Source organism: Xyrauchen texanus, chromosome 7 (assembly GCF_025860055.1).
Source record: "Xyrauchen texanus isolate HMW12.3.18 chromosome 7, RBS_HiC_50CHRs, whole genome shotgun sequence".
Classification (NCBI taxonomy): Eukaryota; Metazoa; Chordata; class Actinopteri; order Cypriniformes; family Catostomidae; genus Xyrauchen; species Xyrauchen texanus.
The window spans coordinates 43,602,124-43,617,841 of NC_068282.1; the positions used below are offsets into that span (position 1 = coordinate 43,602,124).

The following is a 15,718-nucleotide window of genomic DNA, read 5'->3' on the forward strand; positions in this document are numbered from 1 at the left end:
ACTATTGACACCATTATTGTGATTTGCATGTAAAGTGTTGAGCCTTGTGTGTCTCCTTGATAATATTAAGTCTGAATATGACAGAGGAATCCAAAGTTGGTCTCTGATCAACTTCTCTGATCTGATCTATTTTACTTATGACAATTGGAATAGCCTTTATTACTTCTATAGTTAGCAATTAAATAAAATTATAATATGAATAGTTGAAGTTCAAGTTGATTGAAAAGATATTAAGCTCATTGAACAAGTTAATGATTTAAATCAACTTTGACAGACTGGAAAATGTTACCTTTCAACACTCTGAAAAAAAGGGAAAAGATAATTAAAGAGTTTAAACACTGTTTAATTTAAAACTAGAATGATTCCACTTTTTTTCTTTAAAAAAAGAAAGAAAAGCAGTTTTTCCACTAATGGAACAAATACCCTTATATGAAATTTGAGTTGGAAAAATTGAGGTAAGCATTTTTACTCTTTTCCACTTGACATAAAAACAAGTCTATGGGAACATGGAGATCCATACATTCACATCAGCAAAAAGAAGAGGAAATGCGTTTAGTGGCCGTTATGTGTGGCTTGTAGAACAGTTTACGAAATCCTATAAGGAGGAAAAATGGAATGGATCAAGAACTGATATGTTAAAACTGTAAAGGCAGGAAAGCCAAATAAAGAGAGATACTGGGAGTCCGTTGCCCACATATACTGGTAAATAGACAGCCTAGAAGTTTGGCCAGAGCAAAGATGAGAATTCGTGTTATGCAGATATGGGGCTTTCTGTTGACTGTGCTGGGCTGGATCTTTGTCGCTTGTTCCATGGCCATGGAGGGCTGGAAGGTCACTTCTATCGGAGGGCAAGGAGGGAGTGCCATCATCAGAGTGGCCTGGTACTGGTCCAGCCTGTGGAGAGCCTGCTTCACAGACTCCTCTAACACATCCAACTGCTACGACTTCCCAGTGCTCTGGTCTGTGGAAGGTATGGGCATGATGTGATATTTAGACTGCTCTTTTATGTACATGTACAACACAAATTAATCACATTCTTCAAACATATTTTTCAAGTTGATATAATATACTGTATATAGTACTGCAGTTGTGAAAAATTTTGTATATTAAGGATGTTTTAAAAATCAATGGCATGAATCATTTTGATCTATTAACTAATATCATACAAAGTGCAGAAAACTAGTCAAGTTAAATCATTTTTATTTGTATAACGCTTTTCACAATGAAACCTAATTTCAAAGCAGTTTTACAAAAAACATACTGCAACAGTAAATGAAGCTGTAATATATGTAATGTATTCAGGTTCAGTGAATAAAGTGATTGAATAAAAATAACCTTGGGAGAAACCAGGCTCACCGGCAGTTCCCCTCTGTCTAAACAGCATGAATACATTCTAATGCAAATAATAGTTTTGTATGGTACAATTCATGGTTTTAATTAGTAAACTGAGTAGATGTTGGTGGAAAATGCTTAAACTAAACAATTTTGTATGAACTGTAAGATTACTGACCAAGTGTCTTTGAAGTCCATCCTAAATTAACTGCGGAAGTGCACACAAATGCATTTGTGTATGTAGTCCATGCTTTGACAAAGAGGATGCAGGCAGAGGTCAGTGAAGTACATCGCAGTCCGGCTGGAAGCTTGTGGTAGTTCATTTCCAGTGAAGTCCATCCTAAGTCTGAGGTGCAGGCATGTCTTACGGTTGGAGTTGGCATCAGTTTGTCCTCTGTGAAGTCCATTGTAGTAGACTGAAGTGATGTCTGGCTGGCTCAGACCACAGTTAGTAGTCATCATTACATCGACAGGTAGCAGTGGGAGTCGGACATCAGGCAGGACTGAAACTGCATCTGGCAGGCTCTGGTAACATAAGGATGTGTATCCCGAGGTTGAGACAGGGAAACAAAATAGAATAATATTAGCGTAGATGCCATTCACTTTAAAGTAGAGTTATACACTCCCTGAGCCCTTTATTAGGAACAGTATGGTCCTAGTAAAGTGCCTGATGTAGCCCATCTGCCACAAGGTTCGACATGTTGTGACTCCTGAGATCCTATTCTGCTCCCTACAATTGTACAGAGAGGTTATCTGAGTTACTGTAGCCTTTATGTCAGCTTGAACCATTCTGGGCATTCTCCATTGACCTCTCTTATCAACAAGGCATTTCCGTCCACAGAACTGCAGCTCACTAGATGTTTTTAGTTTTTTGCACAATTCTGAGTAAAATTTAGAGATTGTTGTACATAAAAATACCAATAGATCAACAGTTACAGAAATACTCTAACCAGCCTGTCTGGCACCAATGACATCATGCCACAGTCGAAATCCCTGAGATCACATTTTTCCCCATTCTGATGGTTGATTTGGACGTTAACTGAAGCTTCTGACCCATATCTGCATGATTTTATGCATTGCCACACGATCTGCTGATTATATAATTGCATGAATAAGTAGTTTACAAGTCTTCCTATTAAAGTGCTCAGTGAGTGTAGAATATGAAATTTTGCAAAGTTCTGGCAGACCTGACTAATGCATCATGACTTTGAGTTGAAGGATAAATTAGGTGTATGCCTGTATGAAGAGATGAGTCTTCAGTCTAGACTTAAACTGAGAGAGTGTGTCTGAGTCTCGAACAATGTTAAGAAGACTATTCCATAGTTTAGGAGCCAATCAGGTAAAGGATCTACCTCATCTACTACTTTTGTGTTAACATAAAATAAAATCTATCCTTTTATACATTCTGGTGCTTTTTGTTTGACAGCCCCAGCTCTCATTAACTTTTATTGTATAAAATAAAGATTGGCTAAGGATACTCTAAAAGAAACTTACTATTTGTGTTTTACAAAAAGAAAAGGTTGTATAGGTTTGGAACAATATGGTCTGAGTAAACAATGACATAATTTTAATTTATGGATTTGTGGCAGTGCTGAGAATTGCTCTCGCACAATTACCAGCACCTTCTTTATTTATCTTGATGCGGAGGCCGAAAGAGTGGAAGAGGAAAAAAGATGGTAGATTTTTAAGATCAGCGGAGAGAAAAAGAGGAAAATTGAGAACATCAAAAAGCTCATTGAAATGAGATGAGTTTGGAGTATTTTCTGTGTAGGGACGATAGTTCAGTTGAATGAGGTAGTGGAAGCATGTGAGAATGTCTAGAGTAGACCATGCATTACCTTTGCACATTAGAGGCCAATGTCACTAATCGGTGAGGGAGGTGTTCAATTGATCACGTTGCCATACAAAGACGAGCAGGTGATTTGAGTCTCCACTCGAAGAGCCGACAGCCAAGACGGGAATGTCAAGGATGTGTGTAGTGCAGAGGATCAAGGTATCTGTTCTCTGTTCCCTTTTTGATTTCCCACCTGTCCTCTGGATGTTTCAATATCAACTGCAATGCAATGTGCCTGCAATGAACTTTGTTCCACCCAACTCCTCCATTGCAACTCACACACAGTATTAAATTAATGTTGTTTTTACATATAACGAGTAATTACAGGTTCTTTGGATTTTGAATATTCAGGTTACCTCCAGATTGTGCGGGCTTTGTTGATGTCCGGGATGGCTGTCGGAATGCTGGGGATCATCCTGAGTCTTGTGGGAATGGAATGCACTTATATCGGAGGCAAAGACAAAGAAAAACACCGATCTGTGTTCATCGGAGGTTTCTGTCATGTCATAAGTGGTAGATTTAATCAAAACTCGCATCATCTCTTTCAGAACCATCATAAATTAGATTTACATATATGTCTGTTTTACTCTTTAAGGTATGCTGGCTTCCTCTGGTTATGCAGTATATGCTCATTATGTCTCTGTAGAGTTCTTCGATCCCAAATTTGATGGATTGCAGTAAGAACATTAAGCATGGACCTCAACTGCATGTTTTATGCAAACACTGAATAATTTTATTATCAATTGTTTATCATGTCATAAAATAACTGGGAATATGAAAATGTTTCAGCTTTGACTTGGGAAAGCCATTGTTCCTTGGATGGTCAGGATGTGCTTTTCAGATTACTGGTGGATTTTTCTTCCTAGTTTCAGTTTGCAAGACCTGGTCTCCGGTGAACAGCAGGTGAGTAATCAGTATAAGAATAATGGAAACTTCTGGTGCAACAATTTAGACAATATGCTTAATTAAAAAAATTGTCTTCAGTGCACCAGTTCCTGCCGAGGAGGGCAAAGCCTTACATTCATCCCACACAAATATTTCCATTGTCTCTGAACTTTCCTCAAAGTCCAAAGAATCAACAATATCGGAACTCTCGTCAAAGTCTGAACTATCAGCTGTGTCAAATGTTCCATCTAAGAACAGACATATCATAAGAACTGGACGTTCCTCAAGATTCAGACCCTCTGAGAAATCAAGAAGCTCTGTGAAATCTGAAGTGTCTCAATCGTTGCGCTCTTCATGGTCCTCAAGGTTGAGCAGATCAGATGTAAACAGCAGGAAAGTGTCTTCTGGAGTCACTACACATCACTTCAGCAAGAACTCCTACCTCTGAGATATCTAATACGGGCCACAGGATCTGGAAACACAGAGTGATTACATGAAATTGACAAAAACAATGATGTTGGGGATAAGCAGAACTCCCCCTAATGGAAACAGTGTGCTGGATTCATGCTTGTAAATTAGCTTGCTAACTTGATGTTTGAGTGGCGCTGTGCATTCAATCCATCTTATTTAAAAAAAAAAATTCTGAAGCAAATATGACATTTCTTCAGAGCCTTGCTAAGGGACAGAAAGGTTATAACAGTGGTCCTCAACTGGTGGGATCAGATCCCAAATAGCACACGTGCGTCTCCGATATCTCTGTTTCAGATCTTTTCATCTGAAAAGCATCACAATCTAAGTAACATCTAAAAAAGATCAGATTTACAAACATTCTAAATCATAAACGTCTTAAAGACATCTGCTGAAAGGTCTTATTGACATTCGAGACAAAGTAATTGACATGCGTCATATAGATGTATTGCAGATGAGCAAACAACGTTAAAAAACATTTTCCAGATGTAAACACACACGTCAAATAGACTTCTGGCCGATACGTACGTGTGCTATCAGAGATGCTAAATGCTACCAATAAAATAACTATATGATCAAGCAGTAAAATAAACAGGCTTTCCAACTTTAAAAGGAGGACAAAAGCTTCATGTCTTTTGATGTTGATGTCAAGCAAACGGCAAACAAGCTCAAATCAACCCTGAGAGCACACTGGGTACATCACCCAGATGTCTATTTGATGTGAGTGTTTACATCTTGAAAACATATTTTTTAGGTTGTTTGACTTTTCCTCTCGGATATCAATAAATCATTCAGCAGATGTCTTAGAGATGTTTATGATTCAGAATGTTTGTAAATCTGATCTTTTTACACTAAGTATATAATTTTTGCACTGCTAACGCCACCGAACATAATAGAGTGGAACAGTGTCCACCCACTTTTTCAGCTGTCTAGGTTCTAGGAAGTATTTTCTTCCATAGACTTTTATACCTTCATAAAAGAGTTGTGAGCATGAACCAAACCAACCAGAATCACAACATAAACATATGGACTTAAAGACAAAGGTACAAGGCTGTGTACTTACTGTCTTTCATGAGGGCACAAACTACAATCCCGTGAAGCACATTGACTGATATAATTAAATAAAAAACGCTACAACTATTGATTTTAGTTGTTGATTGTAATATTTGACATTTATTGCAAAATATTCCGATATGTACAAATATATAAGTAGTTTAAGGGTGAAGGGAAACCGACTTGATTAGGCCATTCACAGTGCATCATGGAAGTGGGTGGTCGTTCCGAGGCATGTTTCGCGGATTTCGTTGGCCATAACTCTCTGATTGGTGGATCATTCTCTGCTGTACCATGGGTAATGTAGTTGTTTGCCATTAATTCCACTATCAAACTCGATTTTTAAATAATGAAGTTAAAATAATGCAGACCAATGGCTTGAGCTCAAGGTAGGTCTGTTATATCAATTTGTCTATGAGATAAATTAATGGGATTTTTACTTCTGTTTCAAATAGCTTTTTGAATATGCCCCCCATCTGCCATTGGTCAAACAAAGGGATAGTCCCACCCCAAACTCACACCATTGGTTGACTAACGTTGTTGAGGCGTGTCTAAGCGGGTCACTCAAAACAAATTTTCTAAGTAACACAGGAGCACGGTGCTTATAGTTTTTTGATAAAATTGATCTAAGCGTGGCTTAATTATAGTTGTCTCTGCATATTAAGCTGGGATAGGAGAAAGTATTTAACACAGAAATAGTAACATACTTCAGCTTTAACTTGGTAATATGGCTAATCTTTATACTTTTAATAGTTTGTTCTATGCGTTAGGCTGGTAACACATTGGTGATTTTTTTATGTATTAACAAAATAGTCAGTTTTCCTATTCAGCTTATGACATGTTCATATTTTGCATATTGTTATGCCTAAACCATTCATGGCAATATTACTGTAATACATTTCAATGTTTGATTTTAAGGATATTTTGGTCAAGCATGGATTTTGAGAGTCTGGCGTTGACATTGAAGAATATTTTTGTATGATTTTACACTGCTTTATGTGGTTGACGTAATAAAAGATGACCATAAAGGCATTGATGACATCTGAAAGTTCAGTATGATAGGACTTGCACCATATTTTACCCTTTGATTTTACGTTCCTTTACATTCTTATGACTTCTTATGTGTTGTGAAGTCTAAATAAAATAATAATAATAATAATAATACAAAATCCCATCCTATATAGGGGACTTGACTTGATCTTCTCCAGTGTAATGCTGGTAAGGATATCTAAACAAGTTGTAAAAGTGTCCTATCATCACTATCATAGGTGCTCTAGTGGTAAAATACTTGACTGTTTTCCATTTAGGTTCCTGCTTTTTGAGCTGTATAGGAGTGTCAATTGTTATCTGACTGACATCTGGATTTTCTGTGCAGTTGACTCATCTTTTAGTTTTTATAAAGTGCTAGTTCACTCTCCTTGTCTCCTTTTCCGAATCACTGATATTGCTGAATGTTGTTTATACATAAACAGTATCACTTTCACTGTTTCTGCAGCTCTACAAATATCCTAATGTATCCACAACTCACATGATATACGATGTTTTATATTTATGAGGACAATATTGTTTTGAAATTAGACAGCTGATGTTCGGAACAGGAGCAAGGGAAATCAACATGCTACACTGACGGTTAGGTTTAGGGATGGGGTTTGGTTTAGGGAGTAGGGTTAATAAAAACATAGGCAATATACACCGATCAGCCACAACATTAAAACCACCTGTCTAATATTGTGTAGGTCCCCCTTGTGCCGCCAAAACAGTGCCAACCCGCATCTCAGAATGCTATTGTTCTCACCACAATTGTACAGAGCGGTTATCTGAGTTACTGTAGACTTTGTCAGTTCAAACCTGTCTGGCCATTCTCTGTTGATCTCTCTCATTTACAAGTTTCCGTCCACAGAACTGCAACTCACTGTTTTTAGTTTTTGGCACCATTCTGAGTAAATTCTAGAGACTGTTGTTCATGAAAATCCCAGGAGATCAGCAGTTAAAGAAATAATCATCCCAGTCTGTCTGGCACCAACAATAAATGTGATTATCTAAACAGCCAATTGTGTGACAGCAGTGCAGTGCATAAAATCATGCAGATACGGGTCCGGAGCTTCAGTTAATGTTCACATCAACCATCAGAATGGGGAAAAATATGATCTCAGTGATTTGGACAGTGGATTGGATTGTTTGGATTGTTGGTGCCAGACGGGCTGGTTTGAGTATTTCTGTAACTGCTGATCTCCTGGGATTTTCAAGCACAAAAGTCTCTAGAATTTACTCAGAATGCCAAAAACAAAAATCAGAAGGGAGAAGCAGTTCTGTGGAGGGAAACGCCTTGTTGATGAGAGAGGTCAACAGAAAATTGCCAGACTGTTTCAAACTGACAAAGTCTATGGTAACTCTGATAACCGCTCTGTACAATTGTGGTGAGAAGAATATCATCTCAGAATGCTATTCTGAGATGTGGGTTGGTGCTCTTTTGGTGGCATGAGGGGGGCCTACACAATATTAAGCAGGTGGTTTAATGTTGTGCAAATAGTGTTATATGCTATTTACACCCCAAATGAAATATTAACATACAGTATAGGGGCATCACAGCAGCATGCTTATTGTGTTTATTTAGAGTCCCATGGACACCCTACACCAAACCCTAACCCTAAACCTAACCCTAACCTTACATTTCAAAAACTAACCATGGTTTTACTACAGTAACCATAGCATCACCATGGAATTTTGTAGTAAAATCACAATAACCACTAAATTAAACATGGTTACTATATTAACACCATATTACTGAAGTAACACCATGGTTAACTGCATTAAAAAATTGCCAAAAAGCAAGGCTACTAAAAAAAGCATAGTAAAAGCATGGTTAATTTTACCCACATCAAACCACTCTCTCAACTCCCCACCATGTCCAAATACAAAAGAATTTCTCTGACATGTTCTCGCCTCTCCCTGGCTGCACTAATCTCATAAAACACCACATCGAGACAACCCCAGGGGTAGTGGTATGTAAAACAGGTAGTACTGGAAGAATTAAAGGCTATGCTCGATATGGGGGTAATAAAATAATCCCACAGTGACTGGGCCAGCCCGGTGGTGTTGTTACCAAAGAGCAACTGCTCGCTCTGGTTCTGTATGGATTATAGAAAAGTTAACATGGTATCGAAATTTGATGATTATCCAGTGCTTCATATTGATAAACTGCTCAATGGCTCCATCCCATGAAGGATGGCAACGCCCGGATCACCCATTGGTATGTAGCACGCCAGCTGTTTAAGTTCGAGGTGGTCCACAGGCCGGGGGTGCAGATGGCTGTTGTGGACTTCCTCTCCAGAAAGGGGGTTGGAGTGGGCAGGCTGGATATTTTACCCAGACTGAGTCGGGCGGTGGGGGAATGTGGAGGCGAGCATTCAGCTGAAAACCCAGTGATCATAAATATAAAAAAAAAACACAAAAATAAATAAATCAATAAAAAGCATACTTTCAAAAAACAATCAAATTGCACACACGTTTAAATCTAGAGATCACTCTCCACTACCCCTTCCTAAAAGCCTTCCAAAAAGGCCAAATATCTGCCCCATTTCCTATAAAAAATTTCCCAGCCATCCCTTCCTCAAAGGTCACCACTCTCCCCATCTCCGAGCACCACTCATGAAATTTGGGCACTCCATCCGACCTCCAACCCCTTAAAATAACCTGTCTGGCGATCATAGCGCTTGTTAGGATCCAACTCTGTGGGGGTGTGCCCATTCTCAACGTCGATGACCACCCCATCACCCAAAATACATAGTCAAAGAATGTGTAGATTCATTCAAAGAACTGTCTCAAAGGTGTGATCCTCCACAAAACAAATTCCAGCCGATATAAAACCATTCAGTTTCCTGACAAAGACAAACAAATGTTCAGTGAGCCAGCTGTTATGAGTTCAGCAGATGACGTAATCATTCCAATGTCCCATAAAAATACTCCACAAAACAAACTTCAGCCAGCTGGAGGCAGAAGCATGAAGAACGAACAGATTCATCCACAGCTGTTCCGAAGCAGTGTTATTCAACAGAACCAGCTCCAGCTGCTAGGCGGAACCAACACAAAAAGAAACAAAACAGGCATCCCGGTCCCCAGGATGGTGAAGTCAATTCACTCAGAGGCTGCATAAAAGTATATACCTTGGCTTACTCAGTCCGTCAGCTTTATAAAAGACATCCATTGTGTGAGCATGTAGATATTTTGCATATTTAGTGTCCACACTCAAACTGGCCAGGAACTTCAGTGAAAAAGTGATCTTCTGTCAATGCAAAAGTTTCTTTAAGGAAATGCCAGCTAAGCGGAGCCAATGCAAAAAGAAACAAAAATTATGCCCAGCTTCCTCAAAAGCCAGAGTAAGTACAGCAAGTCGACCCACTCACATAAGAAATATCCAATGGTTTACTCACCCATTGATTCTATAAAAGACCTTGCCTGATTAGGACATGTAAATACCTTGCAACCATCCTTCGCTTCTATTCTCAGCTTGGCCGGAAACATCAATGCAAAAGCGATCTTACATTGATGCAAGAGTTTCTTTCATTCCCTGAACCGATCCCTTTCTCTCTTGTCGAACTTGCAAAGTCCGGGAAAAAGAAAAAATTATGATTCTTCCAAGAAAGCTTTCCTTTGCTCCTTGCCTGGCACAACACAAGATATTTATCAGATGATCTCAGAAATTTGGCCAGGATTGATTGGGACCTTTCTCCCTCAGTAGATCTCCGAGCTCTGTGAGCTTGCTCAATTTCCAGCTTGTGTCCTATTTTGAGCTGACTCAGGAAAAGCTCGTCTAGGAATTTCACCATATCTCTACACTCCTCATGCTCAGGAATTCCAACAATTCGGCCGTTATTCCTGTGGATTCTATTCTCAAGATCTTCAAGCTTTTCAAGAACATGTTCCAAATCAACTTTGGTTGCGGGTGGATTAGTGGATAATTCCCTCTCCAATGACTGCAGATAATTAATTCATTTCTCAACATTTCTGCCACTCTTGTAACTAACTCTAATTTTATTTCCATCACCGTAATCGATCAACATATTACAGCAAGATCCTTCAAGTCAGCAAGAACCTTCATCAGCATTACCGATATGCTGGACAGTTGACGCTGGATCTCCTCTCCTGCTGCGCCATCCAAATCAAATCGGTCTGTAGGTCTTGGGGCTTTAATCCTGAACATATACAGTGTCTTTAAATGTCTCCAGAGGCTGGGGATTTTGACTTCTTTGCCATATTTTACCTCAAAGAGCAAATGTGTAACTGGGTGTATCGAATTTCACCAGATTATAACATTAGAATAATAAAAAATATAGCAAATTGTGCAGAGCTCAACGCTCACACATCTGTTTCTTGCATGGCATCACCTGACCATATTTTTGGCATGTTAACTGAAAAATATTATTATATATAATTTTTTTAGAAGTTCTTTAACATTTTAAAATACACATTAACTGTAGCTAAACCAGTGTGATACATGTGAAAATATATATTTTGTCAAAGTTTATATGAAATTTCATTTGAATATAACATTGCATTAAATTTATGTGGCAGCAGGGGCGTGGTCAAGTGACATCCAGAGAGAGAGACTGAGCCAGAGAGTGCAGACTTCGGACTCAGAGATAATTATTAATGTGAAGCTAATTTGCTGTGTGGCAGAAACCTTTGTTACTTTTATAGAAAATAAAAGAGTCTGAGCTGGGTTTAGAGAAACTCTTAGAGAATTTCTTGTCATTCTCCTATTAACTTCCTTATTAATTACTCATTACTGCTGAAAAACAACTCAGAAGTCAAAATCTATGCAACCAAATAATATTTTTCCAACCAAACAACATCAAAACAACACAACATCTGTACTTGTTATACAATATTTTAAAAACAATTTATTCTGTTTATTGCATAAACTGCTGAATATTAATGTGTGATTATGTTGCTGTAAATCAGACACTGGAGATCAGGTAGAATCCATGTGCAGAGAATTTTATTAGAAGGAGCAAACTCAAATTCACAGTCAAGGCAGGCAAGGGTCAGAAACAAACAAATCCAATGGGCAAGACAAACAAACAAATCCAATGGGCAAGACAGATGGCAAGACAGATCCAAAGAGAGAGCATGTGGTCAAGATAACTGAACAGGCAATGTACAAGAGAAACGCTCAGAATTGCAGCTATGAGAGGCAAACAATACTTTGCAGAGAGTAAATGAAGGAACAGGGCATTGATACTCTCAGAGCCCAGATGGTGGCCATCCAAGGCAGCAACTAAAATGGGTGAAGAGCAGGGGATGGTTTTTATGCTGAGTTTTGTGACCAGGGCATGGTCAATGAAGTTTCCAGTGGCCCCAGAGTCAGTTAATGCTGAAACAGAGGATTGCATGGATTGGGAATGAATAAGAACAGGTACTGTATGCTATCTATTTTCTAGATTCAAACAGGCCATTGTACTCACCCAGGAGGAGGGAGTGGAATTTTTTCAGGGCAGGCAAGGTGTCTGTATTGAGGTGACCTGACTGTCCACAATACAGACATAACCCTTGCTGAATTCTTCGTAGCCTCTCATCTGGAGGGAGTCTGTCTTTGCCTACTTGCATGGGTTCAGCAGGAGTCAAGTTGTTGCAGAGAATGGACAAGGATCAAATGAAGGTAGATGAGCTCTGAGCAAATAGTTGATTCGAATGGTCAGCTGAATGTATTGGTCAAGTGAAAGACAGTCATCTCTGCAGGCATTTAACACTCATCAAAAGATCAACATTAATGGCTTATCCATCCATCCATCCATCCAGTTTGTTCAGCTAGGGTTCTGAAAGATAGAGCATAGTAAGCAGCAGCAGATATACCCTGTCTGAGGCTGATTATGGCTGATAAACACTTCCTTGACCTGGGCTTGGAACAAAGCAAGAGAGTTCCAAAAAGCGGATTTTTTTTCACATACTACAGTAGCCTACTCTAGAGCTGTGCCGTCAATAGGGAAATCATGAAGGCGACCTTAGATTCCTCAATTTGGAATGAGTTAGTTTGTTGTGCGAGGTAGATTGAGCACTGCAGTGGAAAGCCACTGCACTTGTCTGGGGAACCATCATATTTCTCAGGCAGAGCAAGGTGCGAGTGGTTGGTCGATTGCGTTTGTGAAGGGGGGATTTGATCAGTTGGAGGAGGGGTTTGCTGAGAGGATGGTCTGGAAATATTTCATCCATTACCTCAGAAAGTTTTCTCAGTTGTTGATGGTGCTTTGTAGGAGGCCACCCTATTCAGCAAAAGCTACATGTAACTGCTGGATCTCTGTTGAAGGAGGTGAAGTATTCTGTACCTCAGAAGACACTGGAGATCAGGTGGAATCCATGTGCAGAGAATTTTATTAGGAGCAACCTCATTTCACAATCAAGGCAGGTAAGTGTCAGAAACACAGGAGGCAAATATACAAACATATCCAATGGGCAAGACCACCTTCATTTAGGCAGTTTTTCCTTATATAGTATACACTCACTTAAAGGATTATTAGGAACACCATACTAATACTGTGTTTGACCCCCTTTCGCCTTCAGAACTGCCTTAATTCTACATGCCATTGATTCAACAAGGTGCTGAAAGCATTCTTTAGAAATGTTGGCCCATATTGATAGGATAGCATCTTGCAGTTGATGGAGATTTGTGGGATGCACATCCAGGGCATGAAGCTCCTGTTCAACAACATCCCAAAGATGCTCTTTTGGGTTGAGATCTGGTGACTGTGGGGGCCATTTTAGTACAGTGAACTCATTGTCATGTTCAAGAAACCAATTTGAAATGATTCAAGCTTTGTGACATGGTGCATTATCCTGCTGGAAGTAGCCATCAGAGGATGGGTACATGGTGGCCATAAAGGGATGGACATGGTCAGAAACAATGCTCAGGTAGGCCGTGGCATTTAAACGATGCCCAATTGGCACTAAGGGGCCTAAAGTGTGCCAAGAAAACATCCCCCACACCATTACACCACCACCACCAGTCTGCACAGTGGTAACAAGGCATGATGGATCCATGTTCTCATTCTGTTTACGCTAAATTCTGACTCTACCATCTGAATGTCTCAACAGAAATCGAGACTCATCAGACCAGGCAACATTTTTCCAGTCTTCAACTGTCCAATTTTGGTGAGCTCTTGCAAATTGTAGCCTCTTTTTCCTATTTGTAGTGGAGATGAGTGGTACCCGGTGGGGTCTTCTGTTGTAGCCCATCCGCCTCAAGGTTGTGCGTGTTGTGGCTTCACAAATGCTTTGCTGCATACCTCGGTTGTAACGAGTGGTTATTTCAGGCAAAGTTGCTCTTCTATCAGCTTGAATCAGTCGGCCCATTCTCCTCTGACCTCTAGCATCAACAAGGCATTTTTGCCCACAGGACTGCCGCATACTGGATGTTTTTCCCTTTTCACACCATTCTTTGTAAACCCTAGAAATGGTTGTGCGTGAAAATCCCAGTAACTGAGCAGATTGTGAAATACACAGACCGGCCCGTCTGGCACCAACAACCATGCCATGCTCAAAATTGCTTAAATCACCTTTCTTTCCCATTCTGACATTCAGTTTGGAGTTCAGGAGATTGTCTTGACCAGGAACACACCCCTAAATTCATTGAAGCAACTGCCATGTGATTGGTTGATTAGATAATTGCATTAATGAGAACTTGAACAGGTGTTCCTAATAATCCTTTAGGTGAGTGTATATGTTTCTTACATCTGTTTTGTGTGAGTGTGCAGGAGACTGTATGTGTATGTGTGTGCTTGTTTATAAACAAGAAGCAGTCCCATTTTGAGACAAAAATTGTGGGTGAGAATATGGGAAAGAGGCTAAATGTAAGTAAATATAAAAAAAAAATAATTGAATTCATAAATGTGTGAAAATATCTGCCACAATTGATGCCTATGTCACAATTGACCCGGGAACTCAAAAGATGTAATTTAAAAAAAAAATGGTTATATCTCTTAAATAATTTCTTATGTGATATTAAAAAATTATGATTGGCCTTTACCAGATCAAAAAGGACCCAAACGCAATAGGAGGGTTAATAAATTATGTAAAAGTATTGCTGTGGCAGGGCGGAGGGCGGGGCCGGGTCGTGATTACACACACCCGGTCCCTTATCAGGCTAATTAAGCCTCCGAGAGGGATAAAGGCTGATTGCGGGCGGTGGTGCGGCAGAGAGAGAGATCGTTTACAGACATATCGTCATGTGTGTGGTTGTGTCTTTTTAAGTTTATCATTAAAACTATTATTTATATTGTCAAGCCGGTTCTCGCCTTCTCCTTTGCATCTAAATTACGTTACACTGGTGCCGAATTCCGAGAAGGAGGAGGGATACGCCGTAGTAGAGTTCTCGCCTCTACCGTCCACCCCAACGGAGCAGCCGCGGCCATCTGCCGAGGGACGAGGAGCCCAGCCGCCTGGAAGCAGAGGACGGCCGCCGACCGCGAGGGGAGTAGGGGCTCCTAACTGACCATCTGGAGTGGTCATGGCCGCTGCCAGGTGTGGAGGAGTCGCCTACCAGCCGCTGAAACACGGCGGGGTCTGAGACCGCCGACCGCGAGTGGGGAGGGGCTTGCTGCCGACCGCCTGGAGTGGGAGAACCGCAGCCAGGGGCGGTGGAGACCCCTTCTTTTCCCCAAGAACACGGCGGGGTGTTCTGGCCACCAGGGGCTGGAGGACTGCCTCCAATCCACCCGGAGAGGAGCGGCTGTAGTCCGTTTGAGGGTGGAGGAATGGCCGAGGAACAAGCTGGGGAGTAAGTTTTTTTTCATCTCTCTCTCTCTCTCTCTCTCTCTCACTGCCACTCTGCGTTGGCCTTTTCCCTCTCGTTTAAATTTTACAGTGTTTTTTTTTTTTGGGGGGGTGTCTACACTATTACAGGAAGTACCCCCCCATTTTAATTATTTCTGTTTCCCTCCCCTTGTCCCCTCCCTCATCCAGGTAGACGGGGATGACCTGTCGGCAGACGGGGCGAAAGGCACGCCCTCCCTCATGGAAAGGGGGGGGGGGTGTACGTCAGGCCGGGGGCTCCCCAGCCTGAGAGAATGAGGGAGGAATGTGGCAGGGCAGAGGGCGGGGCCGGGTTGTGATTATTCACACCCGCTCCCTTATCAGGCTAAATAAGCCTCCGAG

At 40.6% G+C, this 15,718-nt stretch overlaps 1 protein-coding gene across 2 annotated transcripts; it reads left to right on the top strand.

Annotated features, from left to right (window-relative positions):
- Nucleotides 1-429: 429 nt before the first annotated feature.
- On the top strand, nt 430-6,983 carry LOC127646266 (claudin-10-like). Of its 2 annotated transcripts, none has more exons than XM_052129770.1 (5): nt 430-970; nt 3,518-3,679; nt 3,762-3,843; nt 3,956-4,069; nt 4,151-6,983. In XM_052129770.1, the coding sequence occupies exons 1-5, from the start codon at nt 739-741 to the stop codon at nt 4,497-4,499; spliced, it is 939 nt and encodes a 312-aa protein (XP_051985730.1). In that variant the 5' UTR covers nt 430-738; the 3' UTR covers nt 4,500-6,983. The 2 variants fall into 2 exon arrangements, with proteins under 2 accessions (XP_051985730.1, XP_051985731.1); XM_052129771.1 differs by having other exon boundaries at nt 3,518-3,658.
- Nucleotides 6,984-15,718: the final 8,735 nt, after the last annotated feature.

Coding starts and splice junctions, on each gene's coding strand:
- LOC127646266 (XM_052129770.1), top strand. CDS start 739: ATGAGAATTCGTGTTATGCAGATATGGGGCTTTCTGTTGACTGTGCTG. Junction 3,844..3,955: donor CCCAAATTTGATGGATTGCA/GTAAGAACATTA, acceptor AAAATGTTTCAG/CTTTGACTTGGGAAAGCCAT. Junction 4,070..4,150: donor TGGTCTCCGGTGAACAGCAG/GTGAGTAATCAG, acceptor AATTGTCTTCAG/TGCACCAGTTCCTGCCGAGG.